The 20,927-nt window shown below is 51.2% G+C and overlaps 1 protein-coding gene across 1 annotated transcript in view; it reads left to right on the top strand.

Annotated features, from left to right (window-relative positions):
• The window catches only part of LOC127023404 (SH3 and multiple ankyrin repeat domains protein 3-like), a 299,615-nt gene that overhangs the window by 272,470 nt on the left and 6,218 nt on the right, over positions 1-20,927 (top strand). Inside the window, exons 17-18 of the mRNA XM_050907545.1 lie at positions 1,006-1,088; positions 15,428-15,552. Coding sequence (XP_050763502.1) covers positions 1,006-1,088; positions 15,428-15,552 — 208 coding nt within the window. The remainder of the gene's footprint in view (positions 1-1,005; positions 1,089-15,427; positions 15,553-20,927) is intronic.

Here is a 20,927-nt window from a genome sequence, read left to right as displayed (position 1 = left end):
GCGCACCCAGGTCTGGGGGCCGGCCCGCGCCATCGCTCCTTCTCTGCCTCTCTCAGCTTTGGCTTGGTGTGCAAAGCTCCTTCCCCGCGCTGCCGAGAAGGACCGAGGTCCCTGATTAATTCCACTCTGATGTCAGACATGCGGCTCTGCTGGGAGGGATTTGCAGGGCTGCATTTAAGCTCCCGTTTGCTGAGAGAATCCCTCTCCCGTCTCCCCTCCCCGCGCGCCCCCCGCCCCTCCCGGCGCGTGTAGAGGTGGTTTGTTGGAAGGGTCGCTGGCGGCCGGGGTCCGCGCGGAGCTGCGCGTCCGTTCCTCTCTCTCCACTGCTGGATTTTCCCCATTCTTCTCGTCTGGCCACGGCGGAGGGCAGGGAGAGCAGCTTTGTTAAACTAGGACAATGCAATGCATCCCCCCTCTGCTAATGACAGACCGTTACTTAGCAACGCGGGGGGGGGATTTTAAGAGAAGATCAGAGCGCCGGGATGAGGATATAAACTCTGCTGTTCTCCCTCCCAGGGAACTTACCAAAGAGGCACCTCTCCTTTCGTCAAGCGTCTAATTTTTTCATACGAGAGGCAACCGGAAAGTCTCAGAGAGCTGCTTCCCTGATGGATGGATGGCTGCCTCCCCCCGCACCTCCTCTGCTCAGGCGCTCCACTCTTCAGTTATATGCTAAGGGCATCATTTAAAGGGAAGCCCAAAGTGGGATCAGTAAGCTCCCTGCATGCGTATGCAGGTGACTGAGAAGGGGACCGGTGGGCAGAAGGGTGATCCAGGCAGCCAGGGCTTTCCTCCACCTACACGTTGAGGGAAAGTAGCTTTCGTCTTTTTGTTCTGACTTTGGGCAAGGGAGGGAGGGAAGCAGATTGTGCCCAACTCCTTGCTGAGATGAAACGGTCGATGAGAAGAGGTCTCCTTGTCACAGGCACAAAGGCCACCTCCGCCTGGCAGCATGGTGCTGAAATCTAACCCTAGCATCATTCTCTTGTGCTCTTTCCTGCCCAGTGACTACATCATAGAGGAGAAGACGGCCGTGCTGCAGAAGAGGGAGCATGAGGGATTCGGGTTTGTGTTGCGAGGGGCCAAAGGTAAGGGCTGCTTCTTTCACTTGGTCCTGGGGCTGGGAGGGAAAGCTCCTTCTCCTTGCTTTGGCTGGTGCTCAGGACCCCATTTCCCTGGCTGCACCCCGCAGCCCACGAGCCCCTGTGCATTGGGGTCTCTTAGGGGACTCTCTTCTTCTCTGGCGGCTAGGCAGTATGAGTGCAGCTTATCTCTGGTTACGTGCATTGTACAGAAAATGCCATTCGTGGCAAACGTGCATCTCTCGCACTTTCTGGGGTGTTTCTCTGGTACAGATGCTGGTATTCGTAGCTTTGCATTTGTAGGAGTTTTCACTTCTGCCTGGTTACTGGGCGTATAAAGTGCAACTGCTCTGTCTCAGGTGCAGATGTAAGCCCCGTGGGGCAGGGCCTGTGTCCTCTGTGGCTTTTTTTTTTAAATGCTTGAAGTATTTCACTATACTTTGGCTGTGTAGAGTTGGAGTCCTTCTCTTGGGAGCCCTGGCTGTGTTGGGGTTCAGCCCCAGCATGAGGGCAAACCAGTAGGTGTCTGTCCTGCAGCTGCCACCATACCTTCGACCCTGTGCTGCCAGAGAGCCTCTGCTCGTGCCTGGGGCTCGCGTCCCCTGCACAGCCCTGGAGCAGCTGTGCTCGTGCAGCCCGTATCTTGGACCGCGTTGTTACTGTGGCTCCTCTTGCCAGAAACCGATCTTTTTGCCACAAGAAAAGAGAGTCCCTTGGGGGGCTGGTGATGAATGTGCTCATATTCACATAGGAAACAGGCTTCAGCCCCTGTGCTCAGGAGGCAGGTCCACCTCTGGCTGGAGAGTCCTCTCTCCAGCACTTCCAGACTGAAGGCTGGGGAGAGGCGAGGGGATCTCAGAAATGCAGCTGCTGAAAGCAGGGGCACAGCGGTGCATGCTTCCGTCCCTTCCTTGCATGTAGGGTGCAAGATGCAGGAGAGAAAGCTTAAACTCGTGGCTGCCAGCTCATTTGGTAGTGCTGCTCCTTTCCTGGACGTCAGTGTGGCTGAAGATCGTTGTGATTTGGGCTTTAATCTTGGGTGTGATTTTCTGTGGGGATTCCTGAATTGTCTTTGTTCTGTCTGTATCGCGAAAGGGCTCTGTGTGCTGGTGGGTGTGTTTGCGTTCCTGTCGGAATATGGTTGCTGTCTCTTCCTCCCCTCTCTCTCCCCTTCCCTATGTATGTGACATACGTGTCTGTCCGTGTGCTGCTCACATCAGTCTGTGTAACGTGAAGTGAAACTTCAGGGCTCAAAATGGCATCCGGTTTTTTTTGCCAGATCAGACTTGCAGCTATTGTGTTAGGAAAAATGGGATAAATTTTGTCCTGGTTCCTTTTTTCTTTCTTTTTTCTTGTTTGCCCTCCTAACATTTGCAGTCTCTTTATTTTCCTTTGTCTGCTGAGGCTGAAAGAGAGGACTTGGAGCGGAGTAAGCAGTGGGCGTGAGGCTGTGTGGGACTTGGGTCTGGCTTACGGATTCGCAGCCTGGCATTGCTGCAGGGGGCACTGAGCAGCGCGTGGCTGCAGAGGGTCGTGGCTTGGAAGCCCTCGCAGGGTGGGCATGGTCTGCCGTGCTGCCATCTGGGACAGGGGTGCTGGTGAGTCTGCCGAAGCCCCTTGGGGAGCAGCATCCTCTTGACAGAGAGGTGAATGTGGTGGCTCTGAGTCACCCCCGTATTTCCCAGCCACTCAGCCTGGTGCTTCATGCTGCCATGGGGTTTAAGCTGGAAAGAGCACTGGGACTCTTGGTCTTGGCCCCGTCAGTGTCACCACCACTCACGCTTCATTTAGATACTCTGTGCAAAACAGTTCAGGCCTCGTGAGGTGAACCGGAGAAGGGGTCTGAAAATGGGAGGGACCAGAGCATCAGCAAAGTCCCTGCAGAGGGAGGGGGCTGGTTATTAAGTGAGACTCAGCTAGATGATCCTCAATGGAAACTGCACTCCGTGCTGCAGAGGATGGTGAAAATCTTGCATGGCTTCTACCAGTTTTGCTGAGAGTTGATTCCTTCCCAAGCCCAGATTTGCCCATCCGTGTGAGCTGCCCCATCAGTTGCACCCCCAGCAGAGAATGCTCTCCACTGCCCTGGAGAGCCAGTCCTTCCCAGTCCACCCCATCTCCACCTCTGTCCAGTACTGGGAGGAGGCGATGTCCCAGTCAAACCAACTGAGCGTTTGGACAAAGGTTGTTTTATTCTGGTCCCTGCAGGAGACGAGCTGCAGCTTTCGGACATGGGATTTGCCTGCAGCCGTTGCCTTAGGGAATCATTTGGAGCAGATGGGAAGCGATGTAGCAGCCCCTTCACTCAGCACTGTGACGGAAAGTGATGAGCAGGTGGATTCGCTTCTACATTTCTCGGCCCAGAGATACCATCCCTACCTTTCACATACACAAATGATAGACCTGTGCTCAAAATGCTGAAAGATGGTATTTCTTGGCTTGTAATATCCTGAACTCAACCAGTCAGTCTTCCGTGCCTAGACTAGAGCAACCTCCCTCTTCCTGGCTAACCTGACCACAGATCAGGCACTATCTTTTTAGTAATATGGTTCATAAAATACATATACTTCCCTGGGGCCATCCCTGTAAACAGTGGTTGCTAGAGCTCATACAGCGGCTGCACCTCACATGGTCTTAGCAAATCCATGCTACCCGTTCCCTGGGTAGAGGAATATTGTTCCTAGGTCAGTTAATGCTCGTTGGCATCTGGTTATGGTGGGTTCTGTGGAAGCGGTAGAGGGACACGCGGTCCCTGACTTGGGAATCTACTTTCTAAGAAAGGAGTGGATAATTTTATGAATAGCAAGGATATTGCCAATAATACAAATTAAGTGTTAAAAAAAAAAACCAAAAAAAACCCCCAGGAAATGGCTCTTAGTCCTCGCTTCAGGGCACGAGCTTTCTTTTGTCTGCTTAGTCTGGGGAGAAGCCACCAGGCAGGGCAGGTTATTCATGAAGTTCCCTGAGATGATTGCTTCCCGTGATTTGTGTATCTCCCGAAGCAGCTGATCCGATACGCTGTTGGGGAGAAGATGCTGTAGCCTTAGAAATTTAAAAATTCAGGAGCGGATTTTAAATAACTGCCAGAGCACCCCTTTTCTCCCTGCACCCAAATACACGTACTCCATTAGTACTTGCTATCTGTTGACCTACCTGCTGCTCCAATGCTCTGTTTGGGTGTCTGAACAGTGGTGTGCGGCTTCCTACCCTGGCCTTTGAACTGAGACACACCTTCAGGATTTTAGGTGAGAAGTACCAAGGCAGCTACGGTATTATTTTATTTTTCACTCTGTAAATGTGTTTCTGGTGAAGTACCTGGGATCTTGTTGTGGTTTAACCCCGATCTTAACAATTTGCTCTGCTTGAATTAACCTGTAATATTTTTCACTGCTAAGCTTGGCTAGTAATAAAAGTAACTTGTCCAAGAAAAGCAGTATTTGCAAAGAATGGAATAGAATAGGATAGTCTAGAATAGAATAGAATAGAATAGAGTATTTTCACTTGGAAGGGACCTACAACGATCATCTAGTCCAACTGCCTGAACACTTCAGGGCTGACCAAAACTTAGAGCGTGTTATTAAGGGCATTGTCCAAATGCCTCTTAAACACTGACAGGCTTGGGGCATCGACCACCTCTCCAGGAAGGGCTCTTCCAGGGTTCGACCACCCTCTCGGTAAAGAAATGCTTCCTAATGTCCAGTCTGAACCTCCCCTGGCGCAGCTTTGAACCATTCCCACGCGTCCTGTCCCTGGATCCCAGGGAGAAGAGCTCAGCACCTCCCTCTCCACGTCCCCTCCTCAGGACGCTGCAGAGAGCAATGAGGTCGCCCCTCAGCCTCCCTCTCTCCAAACCAGACAAGCCCAAAGTCCTTGGCCGCTCCTCACAGGACATGCCTTGCGGCCCTTCACCAGCTTTGTTGCCCTCCTCTGGATGCATTCCAGGACCTTCCCATCCTTCTCAAATGGTGGGGCCCAGAACTGCACACAGTGTTCAAGGTGAGGCCGCACCAACGCTGACTACAGCGGGGTAATCGCCTCTCTTGACCGGCTGGTCATGCTGTGTTTGATGCCCCCAGGATGCGGTTTGCCCTCTTGGCTGCTGGGGGTCCCAGGAAGCCTGCATCGCAAAGCGCGATCAACTGTGGTGCTGCAAGAGTCAAAATCGGGGCTGGGGTTTGCCTACCGTATCAGGTCCTGGGGAGCAATTCCTCGTGAAGACAGGCAGGCCAGGGGAAGAGACAGCACAGATGGGCAGGGGAAGAGAGAGCTCTCAGGTCTGGGCACGCTTCTGGCTGTGGCCGGTGCCACTGAAGCAGCTTTGTGGCGTGGGTGTCCCTTTAGGATGCCACTGTGTGCCGGCAGCGACGCCGTCTTCCCGGCAGCGGTGGCATGGCGGAGGCAGGGCCGACCCCTCTCGGGGACCCTCCCCTTGGCTTCTGGGCGGCTGTCAGCACCCCTGTACCGAAGGGCAGGATTGGGGTGCTGCAGGGCCTTTGCCCTCAGACCTGTGGTGTTGAGGGGGTTGTCAAAGCCGCCTCGGGGCTTCCTGGTGATCTGGCTCTTCCAGGGCTTCTCCCAACTGCTGGGTGCAGCTGAAGCTGGCGTCCCTGGTGTGAGGCAGCCCGGACAGTGGATTTTTAAGACCAGGAAATGGCCGCCGTGATCAAATTGCACAACCAAAGCTGTAGTGTTAACGTGGTAGCTCCTCGAGAGGTACGAATTATGCTTCCTGAGATTTAAAGTCATGCAATGAACAGTATACCTCCTTGTTAGGAAATTTTACCTCATTACCAGTGAGAATTTCTGTAATTTAATTCCAAACCTTTTGATTTAGTTTTCCCATTCCTTTGCCAGTTGGATAAGAGAGCCTCCTTAAATTTTATTTCCTTGCTGGATAGGCACTTACAGATGAATTGTCACCGAATTACTTCTGTCCTAAAGCTTTCCCACGGGCTCTGATCTGGAAACAGTATTTTAGAGGATTTGGTCTCAAGCTGGTTTTTGTGGTGGCTGGTCTGCTGCGCTCAGCCTTCGCTCAGGCCTCCGTGAGAGGCATAGGTCAGGATTCCCAGGTTGCGTAAGGAGTATTGGTGTCCTCCTCCATCACCGGGGCTACAACCAGCTCTGAACACTGCGGGTTGTTCTGGTTAGTATTTCTTGTTTCATTGGTGTTGGGGCTGTAGGCAAGTGGCTGGGCCGCTGACGAGGCTGAGATAAAGCTAGCTGAACAGGAGGCAGAGAACGACTGGACATGACGTGAGAGGTGGGACAGGACAGCGGTAAGGGAGCTGACAAAGGCAGAGGCAGCGCTTTGGAGGAATGGCTGGATTTCGTCAATGTGTGCAGGGGAGCGATGCTAGAAGTGGCCATACTTCCCAGATAACTGACAGGGAGTACTGGAGACCTTTGGGCTCCCCAGAAGGTAACCTCTCAGTGATACCAGGTAAGGCCAAGATTACCTAGGTAATGGTATTTGGAAATACCAGATTTGAGTACAGATGTAGCAGAACTGCGGTGACTGGGGAAAAAGTAGCAAGAGGCAGATTGTTCATTTGGGAGGAAACTGGGGCAGCAAAAAGGAGTGTCAAGAACCAGGAAAAAGATTAGAAAGGTACGTGAATGATGTGACTGGGGCTGTTTGGCAGGGGTTTCTGCTGGGCAGCTCTCTGCTTGATCACCGTAGCCCAGATCAGGGCAATAAACCAAATCTGTTCTTCTGACCATCCCCTGTGTGTCCAACCTGCTCCTTGGTCTCTGGCTGTCAGCAGAACAGCCCTACAGATGGATCGAGCATCTTGGTGCCGGGTTGGTGCCTGCTCCAGTCCTGTCAGCATCGGCATCTGTCCACCACCTCTGAACGGCTGGCTTTTAGGGAAGAGCAGGCGGGGAGTGCTCCTGAGGTTTGCTCTGACCCATCACTTCACTGTGGATAGTACTGACCCCAGGGCGTTTTAAAGGGCGTGCTGTCTGCGGGCAGCGCATGGGTGTCTGCGTACGGCCGTGCTCGGGCAGTGTGTGCAGCAGCGCGTCCCATGCAGGGCTCCATCTCCTGTGACCCGGAGGAGCACGGGTTTTCCACATCAGGCTTGTGGGCTGGACAGAGTGGCATGGGGACAGAGGAGTGGCAGTCGGGGCTTCTCCCATAGCAGTGGGTTTTCTCTTCACCCTTTGCCTTTGCCAGAGCATTATTCTCCAGAGCGGCTTCTGCCCCTTTTAGCAGACTCTGGTGGTTTGGAAGGAGATGTCCCCACCACCGAGGTCTCCTGCACATGCTGTGGTTTGCAGGTGCTCCATAGGGTTGCTGTCAATGTACATTTCATTTAGCTCTGTTCTGTTATGAGAAAACGATGTACCCAGTACCCATCAGCTTAACAAGTAAGGCAGGATTAGGCTTTCGGGTGGTAAGCTGGTTTTACAACTTTTCTGGCACTTACCCAGGAAGTTTTAATTGCTGTGTACTGCAGAATTTTCTCCCTTTGCAGGTCCTTTGCAGTAAAGTATGGAGCAGTCTCAGTACTGACCAGGTATAAGCACAGCGCTGATATATTTGACTGAATGATAACGAAAAGCGTCTGTAAGGGAAAGTTCCAAAACAAGGAAGCACAGTTGCAGACTCCAGTAAACAGTAGGTTTCCCCTGTATTGCCCGAGTCTGCGAGGTAACTGAAGCAGATGGGAAGTCCGGTGCTGGATTGCACCTACACCTGGGGGACAGAGCTCCTCCATCCACTGCCTGACGTGGCCGTTGGAGACACCCGGAGCAGTTAACCCCGCAGGCCTCATTCTCTGCATGGAAAAGGGGTGGTTTAGTTTATGTTTACTTGTCCATTACTACAGCTTCTTTCTCATTCCCTGTGACCGAGTACTGGGCCTTCAGGCAGTAGCAAGGGAGAGCTGGTTGCTTCCTCTGTCTACGTTTTTCCCCCTCCTGTATTAAATTATGCTTCTAGTATTTGTTTCATAAGGATACAGTTCTGACTTCAGGGTGCATTTTCTTGTTTACTGAATCTTTAAGGCACTAGTGACACTTTACAAATTGTGTACCACGGCATGCAGTTACTGTAGATACATGGCTTCCAGCCCACAGAAAATGGTGTGCCTGGAGTCCTCACGTAACACATCAATAATGCAGGTGATGAAATTGGCTATAAGGCTGGGTTTCCTAGGTTAATTTTATCTGTATTCCGTATCAGTTTATATCTTTGATTACCAATACGAAAACGCATCCTTGCACTATCCCTCAGATGACTCTTCTCTGAGCTATGATTTAGGATTTCTCCGCCGTCCGTGGGCTGTCGTCAGCCCTGTGGTGGGGAAACACGGGGCAGCGCTTCTGAATTGTGCAACTGTGGGATCGCAGCGGGGGTAAGCCTGATGGGATGGGTGTATCTGGAGCTGCTGTGATAACGTGGTTTGCTCACGTCAGGCTCCTTCTCCTGGCTAGGAAACCAATTAAATTGTCATCTGTCCAACTCTGTCCTCCCCAGGGATCAGGACTTCCACTTAACCTTTTCATGACTTAATTATGATGCATGTATGATGAGAGGGCAGCACTGGTATGTCACGCTGATGCTCCTGTTTTGTGAAGTACAGTGCTGACATTCTACGGAGACCGTGTGTCTCATTATCATTATGTAGATAATTTACTTGACATTCAGAGAGCCTGAGTCTCCCCTTTTCTCATTTTCAGAGGTTCAGGCAATACACAAGGTCTTTCTCACGTTAAACCTCATATCCTGCTGGGCCTGGGTCTAGCATAACTTAATGGGCATCTAGTTTTGCAGCTACAGTCTGCAGCAAGGTCATATTTGTGGTTCTTTGAACTTCAGACTATTGGAAGAACTTGCTGGTCAACACTGATCCGAAGAGTTGAATTTAACACTGGGGAAGTCCTGAAGGATTTGGAGAAATCAAATGTTACATTGGTATTGCTAAAAATGCCACTTAAGCTAGCTTCCATCAAAGGAAGAAGTCATGGAAAGCTGTTGATAAAAAACTTCTAAGATTATTCAGCATATTAACATCTTGTCAGGCAAACTTTGTCTTGGTCTGGTGCTGGCCAATGGCTATCTGATTTAGCACAAAAAATCTTGCATAAAAATTTTAAATAAAATAATAAAGAAGTAGTATGGTAAATGATGAAAATATTTTTATCTGTATAAAATCAGTGTCTATACATTTTACACAAATGAAAGAGAATGTAGGTCACATTTACTGGAGTGACCTGACATCAAAGGAGATGTATGCACAAGATCATCCACAGACTCTGTTATTAAATCTAATGCTTCATTAGGGTTTTGACACAGCTCTTAAAAAATACATTGTTTTGATAATAGACTTAGAGTGATGGATAACTTATCTAGGCCTAACAATACATTGTTATCTATATTGCTAACAAAAATAAACCATGCTTTCTGCATACATCAGCTGAGGTGAGACGTGGACCTACAGGGACCTTTGTCATGCATGGTATCAGACTAGATAATCGTGGCTTTTTCTGACTTGCTTGTTGCATGTCTCTAAGGCAAATGGTTTGTTCAAGCATCATCAGCCACTAAAGAAGACATTTGGTGTTTGATTTCTTAGAAAGTTAGCCTGGATCCTTCAGTGCATCCTGCTCAGAGCTGTCCCTACACTAGCAAAGAGTGTCCTTTTACCACTGGCTCTTCTGAATGAACATGGGACAGTGAATCCCGTGTGGACTAAAGATTCATGTGAGAAAAAGACACCTCCATCAGTCCGCTGAAAAGCCCTGAGTGAGAGCCTTCAGTTCACCTGGCCCCAAAACTGCCAGCCTGGCCAGGGTTTGAGGCGCGTGTCTCTGGTTTGAATTCCTAGGCTCTGCATATGTTTGAGCCAGCTGTTTCATGAAACCGTGGCCTCGCTGTTGCATTTCTTACCAACCAGCTTTAGCTTCTCTCCTACACGTTTGAGAATTACTCTGCTCGAGGGGAGGACAGTATGAGGCATCGCAGCCAAGCTCTGAGAGTCTCTTGTGCTGGTCTCGGTGCTGGTTTGCAAGCCCTTCTTCACACTCCTGTATTAATTACCCTTCAGAGAAAGTAATGCAAAGTAATGCATTGCAGCATCAAATACGCCGTCTGCCAGGAATCTGTATGCACCCCAGTCAGGACCACTAGACCTAAACTCACTGCTTGTGCAGAGCAGTGGACTGAGATGATCTCCGTCAACACCATCGGTGCCGGAAGCTGTGCATCACGCTTTTAAACTGACCCTGTGCGAGTGGCAGTGCCATGCTGTTGGCCAGCCACTGGTCAGCAGCCAAAATGTAGATGTTTCGGGCACTAGTACCTTTTGGCGCATGACATATACTGCATCATTAGGCAAAAGAATGGCTTGTTAGCCTCATCTCCTCCTGGTGATTTAAGTATGTTCAAGAGCTACTCAGCAGAATGACTGCTATACTGCTGTTGCAGGAGAGGACTTCTGCTGTACAACTGCGATCTGTTGACAGCTAGCCTTGAGCAAAGTGGCTGTCCCAGGTAGAGGAGGAATAAATCCCACTTGCTGACCCTCCAGTGTGTATTACACTTTCAGGAGAGTGCAGATCTGCCAGAGCATGGCAGTTTTCAGCCAGTTATTCCTAATGTGTCAATAATTTTCTTTGTCCATGACAGTCAGGTGATGTGGAATATCGTCTCTTGTGTCTGCAGATAGGGAAGACAGAGTAGTTGGCACAGGTGGTTTCAAGATTGTACCTTCACCCCCCCTACTCCCCCACTTGCAGAGTACTCCTGTATCTCCTAGCCTGTCTTCAGCTTCATCTTTGAGGCTGCTACCAGCTGAGAACAGCTCCAAAACCAGGGCAGCGCAGATCACCGGAGGTGGCACAATCCCCTCTCTAGTCCTGGGACTACCACTAAGTGGAGGTAGGGCTGGAATGACCCTATAGATACTGCTCCTGGAAGGACCCTATAGATACTGCTTCCTGGAAGGCTGCGCAAACAAGTGGCCAGGTGTCGCCAAGAAGCAGCGCTTTGCTTGGAAAGGTAACTTGTCTCTTTCCTCATCGGTGGCACAGACTATTGGGAACAGCCATCTCTCTGGTAACACGTGAAAGCCAGTAATGAGATTGCATGCCATTAGAAAAGGGATGTCTCGAGCTTCTCCTGGATCTCCTTCGGGTGTTTCCAGTCATATAAGACCTAGTGAAGAAGTCCTCACTGATCCAATGCTATGGTCTTGTGTGGCAAGACCATAATCCCCTCTGCATGAAAGCAGGTACACAGGCAGCAGGTCTGTTTGCAATACACAAAGGGGAAAATAAAAGTCTTCTCAGAGAATCATGACCAGCCCCTGAAACAGCCACGGTTAGAATCACAGAATCATAGAATGGTTTGGGTTGGAAGGGACCTTAAAGATCATCTCCTTCCAACCCCCTGCCATGGGCAGGGACACCTTCCACTAGATCAGGTTGCTCAAAGCCCCATCCAACCCGGCCTTGAACACTGCCAGGGATGGGGCATCCACAGCTTCTCTGGGCAACCTGTTCCAGTGCCTCACCACCCTCACAGGAAAGAATTTCTTCCTAATATCTAATCTAAATCTGCCCTCTTTCAGTTTAAAACCGTTACCCCTCATCCTATCACTACACTCCCTGAAAAAGAGTCCTTCCCCATCTTTCCTGTAGGCCCCCTTTAAGTACTGGAAGGCTGCTATAAGGTCTCCCCGGAGTCTTCTCTTCTCCAGGCTGAACAAACCCAACTCTCTCAGCCTGTCCTCACAGGAGAAGTGCTCCAGCCCTCTGATCATCTTCATGGCCCTCCTCTGCACTCGCTCCAACAGGTCCATGTCTTGCTTACGCTGGGGGCCTCAGAGCTGAACGCAGTACTGCAGGTGGGGTCTCATGAGAGCTGAGCAGAAGAGGACAATCACCTCCCTCGACCTGCTGACCACGCTTCTTTTGATGCAGCCCAGGATGTGATTGGCTTTCTGGGCTGCGAGCACACATTGCTGGCTCATACTCAGTTTTTCATCCACTAATACCCCCAAATCCTTCTCCTCAGGGCTGCTCTCAATCCACTCCTCGCCTAGCCTGTGTTTGTGCTTGGGATTGCCCCGACCCATGTGCAGGGCCTTGCACTTGGCCTTGTTGAACTTCATGAGGTTCACACGGGCCCACCTCTCAAGCCTGTCCAGGTCCCTCTGGATGGCATCCCTTCCCTCCAGCATGTCAACCGCACCACACAGCTTGGTGTCGTCGGCAAACTTGCTGAGGGTGCACTCGATCCCACTGTCCATGTTGCCGACAAAGATGTTAAACAGCACTGGTCCCAATACCGACCCGTGAGGAACGCCACTCGTCACTGCTCTCCACTTAGACATCGAGCCGTTGACCGCAACTCTTTGAGTGCGACCATCCAGCCAATTCCTTATCCACCGAGTGGTCCATCCGTCAAATCCATGTCTCTCCAACTTAGAGAGAAGGATGTCGTGCGGGACAGTGTTGAATGCTTTGCACAAGTCCAGGTAGATGACTTCAGTTGCTCTTCCCTTATCCACCAAAGCTGTAACCCCGTCGTAGAAGACCACCAAATTTGTCAGGCACAATTTGCCCTTAGTGAAGCCATGTTGGCTGTCACCAGTCACCTCCTTATTTTCCATGTGCCTTGGCACAGTTTCCAGGAGGATCCGCTCCATGATCTTGCCAGGCACAGAGGTGAGACTGACTGGCCTGTAGTTCCCCGGGTCTTCCTTTTTTCCCTTTTTAAAAATGGGGGTTATGTTTCCCCTTTTCCAGTCAGTGGGAACTTCACCGGACTGCCACAACTTCTCAAATATGATGGATAGTGGCTTAGCCACTTCATCCGCCAGTTCCCTCAGGACCCGCGGATGCATCTCATCAGGTCCCATGGACTTGTGCACCTTCAGGTTTCTCAGATGGTCTCGAACCTGATCTTCTCCTACAATGGGCAGTTCTTCATTCTCCCAGTCCCTGCCCTTGCCTTCTGCAACTTGGGCGGTGTGGCCGGAGCACTTGCCGGTGAAGACTGAGGCAGAAAAGTCGTTGAGTAGCTCAGCCTTCTCCATATCCCGGGTAACCAGGTCTGTTTCCTTCCGGAGAGGGCCCACGTTTTTCCTGTCTTCGTTCTATCACCAGTGTATCTATAGAAGCTTTTCTTGTCGCCCTTGACGTCCCTGGCCAGATTTAATTCTGTCAGGGCTTTAGCTTTCCTAACCTGATCCCTGACTGCTCAGACAATTTGTCTGTATTCCTCCCAGGCTACCTGTCCTTGCTTCCACCCTCTGTAGGCTTCCTTTTTGCATTTGAGTTTGTCCAGGAGCTCCTTGTTCATCCATGTTCATCCTCCTGGCATTTTTGCCTGACTTCCTCTTTATCGGGATGCATCACTCCTGAGCTTGGAGGAGGTGATCCTTGAATATTAACCAGCTTTCTTGGGTCCCTCTTCCCTCCAGGGCTTTATCCCATGGTACTCTACCGAGCAGATCCCTGAAGAGGCCAAAGTCTGCTCTCCTGAAGTCCAGGGTAGTGAGCTTGCTGTGCGCCCTCCTCGCTGCCCTAAGGATCTTGAACTCCACCATTTCATGGTCACTGCAGCCAAGGCTGCCCTTGAGCTTCACATTCCCCGCTAACCCCTCCTTGTTGGTGAGAACAAGGTCCAGCATAGCACCTGTCCTCGTTGGCTCCTGTGTCACTTGGAGAAGGAATTTGTCATCAACGCATTCCAGGAACCTCCTGGATTGCTTATGCCCTGCTGTGTTGTCCCTCCAACAGATATCAGGGTGGTTGAAGTCCCCCATGAGGACCAGGGCTTGTGAATGTGAGGCTGCTGCTATCCATCTATAGAGGGCCTCATCCACTTGGTCTCCCTGGTCGGGGGGCCTGTAGCAGACCCCCACTATAATGTCACCTGTCCCTGCCCTCCCTTTAATCCTGACCCACAGGCTCTCGTTCAGCTCCTCATCCATCCCCAGGCGGAGCTCCATGCGCTCCAGCTGGTCATTGACATAGAGGGCAACACCCCCTCCTCGTCTCCCCTGCCTGTCCTTCCTAAAGAGCCTATATCCTTCCATGCCAACACTCCAGTCGTAGGAGCCATCCCACCACGTCTCCGTGATGCCAGTAAGGTCATAGCCCTGCAGGCATGCGCACGTCTCTTAACTCCTCTTGTTTATTCCCCGTGTGTGAGTTTGCGTAGAGCATTTAAGTTGGGCCCCCATGAAGGTGACTTACTGGCTGGAGTGGCTGGAATTCCTTTGTGCTGCTCTTCACGTGCTCTCCTGCTGACCTGTGATCCCTCTCCAGGCTCTGGGCATCTATTGCTGGCACTGGCATCAAACTGGTAGGAGTGGGATGGATTGAGGTTCACCTTGATTGTTGATATACTCTGTGCTGGGGAGAGCAACCCATCTGGGTACCACTGGTAGTTTCAGGTGACCAGAGCCTGGCCAGCTTGTAAAGAGTAGCTGTGGCCTTTCTGCTTCATTTCTTTAATGGATCTCATGTTTCCCAACATCTGCAACAGTCTCCTCTTGGTAAACAGACAAAGCAAGCTTGTTCCTTTGTCACATCACACAAGGTAGCACACCTCACGTGAGCGCCTCTCCGCTCTAAGCTGGACATCCCTCATGCAAGATTCCTTCATCCCGGATGGGCAGTGAAGCAAGATGGGCTGGAGCTGGATAATGTAAGTGCGCTGCCTGGGTCCATCTGAGAAAGTCCCTTCCCTGGAAATGGTGTTCTTTTGGGGGCAGGAGCAGGTTTTCCAACCAGGAATGCAATTAAAACCTCACTGATGAAGAATGGGGTTCATTTGACTAATGTAGATGTCCATCAACAAGTGGCCCTCTGCTCCTGAGCTAATGGTCTGCTGTAGGACCAGTATGAGAGAGGCACCGCTCTGGGGTGCTGAAAGCGGGTGTCGTGTCTGCAATAGCACAGGAGGATGGTGCACGTGGATTTTTCTGTGCTGACTGTGAAAGAGGCCTGGAGCTGCTCACTCAGACGAAAACACAGAAGGAGAGAGTTCTTCCCCTCCTGGCATTGTTCATAGATGTTGTTCTCATTACGTCTGTGGTACTGGCAGATGGATGAGGCTTTAGGGACCTTGTGGGAACATACATGACTCTGGGAGTCACACATATCTGGGAGGCTCTGGGGTTGTCTCAGGGTCTAAGCTGATGAATACTGTAGACATGTAGCATTAGCTCTGGTTCCTGCATTGATGTCAAGCTGAGCCTTGCATACATGTTCTTTCTGAACCAATATACAGAGGTTTTCCTAGGCTCCTGGACATTCTTGTCCACCTCCTGCTTGCTTTTTGCCACACTGTCTCAATCTCTCTCTCTCTTTGTGTTTTGTAGCTGAAACGCCAATTGAGGAGTTCACCCCAACCCCAGCCTTCCCAGCGCTCCAGTACCTGGAATCAGTGGATGTGGAAGGTGTCGCTTGGAGAGCGGGGCTTCGCACAGGAGACTTTCTGATTGAGGTGAGCCCGGACGCAGCAGGGAGAGTGACCGATGGCTGCCAGCAGCATCTTCCTCTGCAGGACAAGGGCCTACGTCTTGCATAAAGTTATTTTCTTTTATAAGGTGTTTTGAGAGCTGGGTAATAACTGTCACTGAAATGCCTGCTGCCTGGATGTCTTGATGAAAAAATGTATTTCAGGTACAATAATTCAAGGAGGTACATGCTCTCTGTGCTAGAAGATGAGCTGACAGGTTCCCTTCTGCTAGCTGAAATTACGGGGAAAATGGAGGATGGAGAAAAGACTCATTAGATGCCCTCTCTGGAGGCCAATCAGGATTGTTTTGTACTGATATTTATTACAGCTTTGCCCAGTGTGGTACAAGTGTTGGGGTCTATAGAGAAGGATTAGATTGACCGGGTACGTAGGGCTCTGCTCTTCTATCTCCCCCTTGGCCCTTTCCCTTTCTCGAGAAGGCGATGCTGGGGGCTGTGCACTGCCTGCACTCTGCTCTGAGGCCACAGCCAACGGGATTTTCCTGGTCATGTTTCAAAGAAAGGAAAGCGAGGATTAGAGTCACTGGCAACTTCACGTTAAACAAGTGGCTCAAGGGCTCAGCAGCAAGGCACAGCGAGGTGACATAGCGGTGCAGTGTCCCCAGGGCACAGGCAGGAGACTTAAGAGAAAACCGGGGTAGGGCTCTGAAGCTGGCTAGCAGGTCTCCAGCAGTGACAGCGCTTGCTTGCTCCCGCAGCTTGGCATTATTATTATTATTTTGTTATTGTTTGTATTAGCGTATGCACAGAGCCTCAGCGACAGATCAAAACAGTGTGATAGGAGCTGTATGGTGCGCGGCATCTGCGCAGTACGGGTGGTGAGGGCTGTGTCCCAGCACATGGAAAACAGGGGTGCTCCCGTGCTGGTGCTCACCGTCTCTGGACAGTGAGATAACACTGGAAGGAGCAGTCTTGGCATATCAGCTGCTTCATCTTGTAGTGAACACAGCAGAGGATAGTTTTAAGGAGTGATTTAAAAGAGAGCGATAACATTGATTTGTTAATGTTTATAGGGACTCTCCTTGCTATAGGAGGAAAGTGTAGGAGACGTTACTGTGGTACTTGCAAGTGAAAATTATGTTCAGAATCTGTGCCAAATGGGTATGGTATGAATAGGCCAAGTCTACATTTCTTAAAGCCAGAGAAAAGGCTGTTATAATAAGGCAGTTGAGAAATGATTAAAGTGTTTGTGAATCACTCAGTCAGATGCCCATTTCTGTGCCTTAATTGTAAAGGGGTCCCAGAGAGTTTGTTTCAAACAGAGGTGTATATGCTGTCAGTGCAGGAAGGGATGTGAGATGAATCCTGCCCCTTCCAAGGGAGCAATGGTGGCAGAAGAGGTGGAGTGAGGCCAAACTGACACCGAGTCTGTGAAGCGACCGTGCGTTAGATGGGATGGGAAGGGGAACTTTGTGTGAAGGTTTGAGGTGGGTGGCATGGTCGGGCTCCACTGCGAGTCTGCTCACAGCAAGTGCCGAGCAGCACACACTGGCCAGGCAGTCCGTACAGTCAGAGGAAGGGCTGGCATCCTGTGGGATTTTGCTTTCTCGCATCTTCCCATGCAAAAATCATAAGGCTTTAAAACCAGTAACGCAGTATATGGCGTCTGCGTTGGTCCGACGTGGTGGTGCTGTGGTGTAGGTTGTGGTTGTGCATGGTGTAAGGTAAGCAGAGCTGCATGCTTCTGGCAGGTGGATGTGTGAAGTTGTACTGGTTGTGGAAGTGCTCCTGGGACTGGGGAGGCGGGTGGTGAGGCTTTGCTCAGCTCAGCCGCTGCGGTTCGCTCTGCAGTCTGAAGCTTACACTGAAAAATGCTCTCTTTTCCAGGGGTGGTCATCACCACTGTACCAGGCAGTTGGTTGAGGCACCCTGGAGCTCCCACCAGTGCTCTGCGGGATCTTTCTAGCAATACTTTTTCCAGAGCGAGTACCTCAGACACAGTGATGGACTTGACGTTGTATGGAAAGCCTGTGCCCGAAGCAGGGGCTGGCTGTGATGTGTCCGTGCCGAGGCGCTGAATGTGCTGTGCCCTTCGTCCAAGACGGGGAGTCCCACGGGTGGTGCCATGCCCACGCACGTGGCACTGCTGCAGGGCAGGCGGGAGGACCGACAGCCAACATGCGGAGACATGGAGCCGCGTGCTGCCAGGAGCACAGGGGAGCCGGGCTTGAGGACCGCTCTCCTTTCTGCGGTTAGTGGGGCCCAGATTTCCCCTCCGTACTTGCAGCAAACCTTCTGGAGAGCAGCTCCCGGTGGGGCCGTTTGCTCCATCCGTCCTGCGCGTGGGCACGGTTCTTGCAGCCGGAAAGTCCCCCGAAAGCTGCAAGCAGGAGCGTGCTGGCAAAGGCTGCGTGACTCAAATAGCCTGCCAACAACGTCATCTGCGTTGTTGGTGTGTCTTCTGCAGCCTCTAAAGAACGCCAGTGAAGTACCAATTGTCATAAATCTGATAAAATCGTTATAGAGCTGATACTTTTTCTGATACGTAGTATTAGGAACATTACAAAGCAAGGAAGAATTTCAAATGCATATAAAGCCATGTGGGGTGCGAGGAGCAGATCAGTGCTGCAGTGGAGCAGCCTCATCGCGGCTGAGACTCGCAGTCCCTCTCCCCTCCCTCCCAGTTTGGATGTTCAGCTGCAGAATAAATGTATTTAGGTGGTAACCCGTCCTCAGCGGGTTACCATTTCCTTTGGATCAGCTAGCTGAGCTGACTTCCCCTGTGGCTGCGTGATCATTAAATCTATGGCAAGTGGAGCAATAAGCGTGTGTGGTTTCCCTGGGAAGGGAAGCTGGAGGTAGGTTTAGAATGAGCACAGCAGCTTTGCTGCAATGTAAAGCCACATCCCGAGGGCAATATTCAGAAAGGGAGATGTTGTGATATAGCTTGAAGCCTTGTACGGGTCTCTGGGACTGTCTTCATCAACCTGTCCAAGTGGATTAGAGAGGTGTTAAATTTAGATGGAAGGTGCATGGGCATTTTAAGTTTGGGACTTCATTTCTAGCCTTGTAACTTGTAGCCTGAGACCATTTCTTGCTGAAATTAATCTTTAGTCTTTTAACCTTAAAGATTTCTTAGTATTGGAGATCAGTGCTAGACAGCCAGATACATGTAAGGTGCTTTCACATTGGAGTTAGCAAATTCAAATAAAGAAGTGCAGGTGGGAAGTCCTGCGAGATGTTTGCAGGCAGAGAAGTGTTTGGTGACAGTGACAGTCTCCATGTGAGAGCTGACCTTGCCCAGCGGTGGGGAGCAGCTCCTCTGGTACCACAAAATGGCTCTTTCATGCAAGGACCAGGTGGCAGGGACACTGCTTACAGCTCCAAGCAAGGCCTAACCTGCCCTAGTCTTCCTCGCGCTAATTCAGCAATTAAGTCAGCTTCTGAAGCTGGGAGAGGGGTGGCTGGCCGTGGATGCTGGAGGCAGTCCGGTGGATGCTCCAGCAGTTCCCGTTCCTCTGCAAGGCTCCCCTTCAGGGCAAGGAGTGAGATGTGTTTCTGTGGGGCGTTGGCATGAGGAGCCAGCAGAGCTGCCCCACAGGTTGTACCTGGGAGCCCAACTGATGGTGACTTGAAAGGGGCACCCAGAGGAGGAGGCCTGCAGAGGGGAATCTGCCCCTGAAGTGGGAGCAGAGCTTCAGGCAAATTCAACGTTTAGCATTGAGGCTTTTTGATTGATTAATACCAACCTACAGCAACTGTAGTACAGGACCTGACTTACTTGTACGGTGTTTGAACGGCAATGTCCTAGCCCTCTGGTCAGGCCTGCTGTGCCACACTGCTTCCCCAGCCTTTTTAGCCTTTCATTGCTCACCGCCACCTTCCATACGAATGGAGGACCTGGACTGGCCTGGACCAACGCAACGGGCTGAAGCCTGCTCGGTTGGCACGTTGGGGTGCGTTGATCCTGGCTTTGTCAGTGAGATCCATGGGATGGCTGTATGGAGTTCAGGATACTCACATGATGAGCATTGGTGTCCTCACCTGATACTTTCTTCAGCAAGACTGGTCTCTGTTCATGTTTCACTAGGAAACCTCTGCCTAATTTTGTGAAGGTGGAAAATTTCACCAGACCCTTCCAGGAGGAGCAGACAATCTTGAAGAAGGAAAGCGAGAGCTCCCTGGTAACTGTCAGGAGCTTTACATCCAGTCGCCCAATAGATGCAAGGCTGCTGCAGCTCCGCGTTCCCCGGTTCGGTCAGTAGCCAGGCTGAGCGTATGTTCCCGATGGGGACACGTACGCAGACATACACAATATATACATAAGCACACAGCCTGCCACACCGATCAGAAGACACACAGCATCGTGCAAACACAAACAGCACAGATAGCCTGACCCTGTTCCTCCCTGACTGATCAGAATGAAAGCCTGTCAGAAGAGAACATATACATATATGCATTTGCATATACAATATGGATCCCTCTAGTAGCTGGCCTTGGACCACCGGTCTGCCCAGTAGCTGGCCCCTAGCTCCTCCAGTCTCCCCAGTTGCTGGCACCTGAGCGTGTGAACCCCTGAGACCCACTTGCTGGTACTTGGATCTCTTGACACACGTGCACACACACATGCACACACACGTGCACTGGATTCCCCAGACCTTAGACACTTGGTCTATCCAGCAGCTGGTCTCCAGTCCGCAGGTCTCCCCGGCTGCCTAATGCACAGGCACGCACAAACACAAACCAGTCTCCCTGGCAGCTGCTCCAGACACTCGGCCTTACCAGTAGCTGACTCTCAAACCCACTGGTCAGTCTGGTCCCTCCAGTAGCAAATGCCCAGACTCCCAGTCTCTCCAGTATCTGCCCCAGGTCTATGGCCTCTCTGATCCCTGGCTCCAAGCCTCTTATCCTACTCGCTGGCCAGTCCAGCTTGACAATTCCTCACAAATTAAATGCACCTACACGTGCATCGACATACAATATGCAGACAGTCTGGTCTCTGGAGTTGCTGCCACCCCAGCACCTATGGGACCCTACCACCCACGGCCCTTTCCCCAGTTGCTGGCATCTATACCTTCATGCACACACACACAGAGGTACACAATGTGGAGCGCACCCTCGCCCAGAAGAACGCCTGTAGAAGTAGTGCAGTGACAGGACGCAGGGCATGGCCAGACAAGCGTACTGACCGGCAATCTGGTGCACTCAGCTGGCCTCTTCCACACCCTTCTCCCTTTGTTCTCCTGTGCTTGTTCTCGCCTGATCCACCATCATCCCTCCCTCCCTTTTCCTGCCTTTGGTCCTTTCACTGAGCATCTCCGTAGGTCTGGTGCAATCCCAGAATGCTCTTCCTGGCATCCCGCAATGAGTCCCATACCCCTGCAGGCAGCAGTTCCCCTC

Source organism: Gymnogyps californianus, chromosome 1, assembly GCF_018139145.2.
Source record: "Gymnogyps californianus isolate 813 chromosome 1, ASM1813914v2, whole genome shotgun sequence".
Taxonomy (NCBI): domain Eukaryota; kingdom Metazoa; phylum Chordata; class Aves; order Accipitriformes; family Cathartidae; genus Gymnogyps; species Gymnogyps californianus.
Note: the sequence above shows the minus strand (reverse complement) of the source record. Positions and strands in the feature narration are given on the sequence as shown.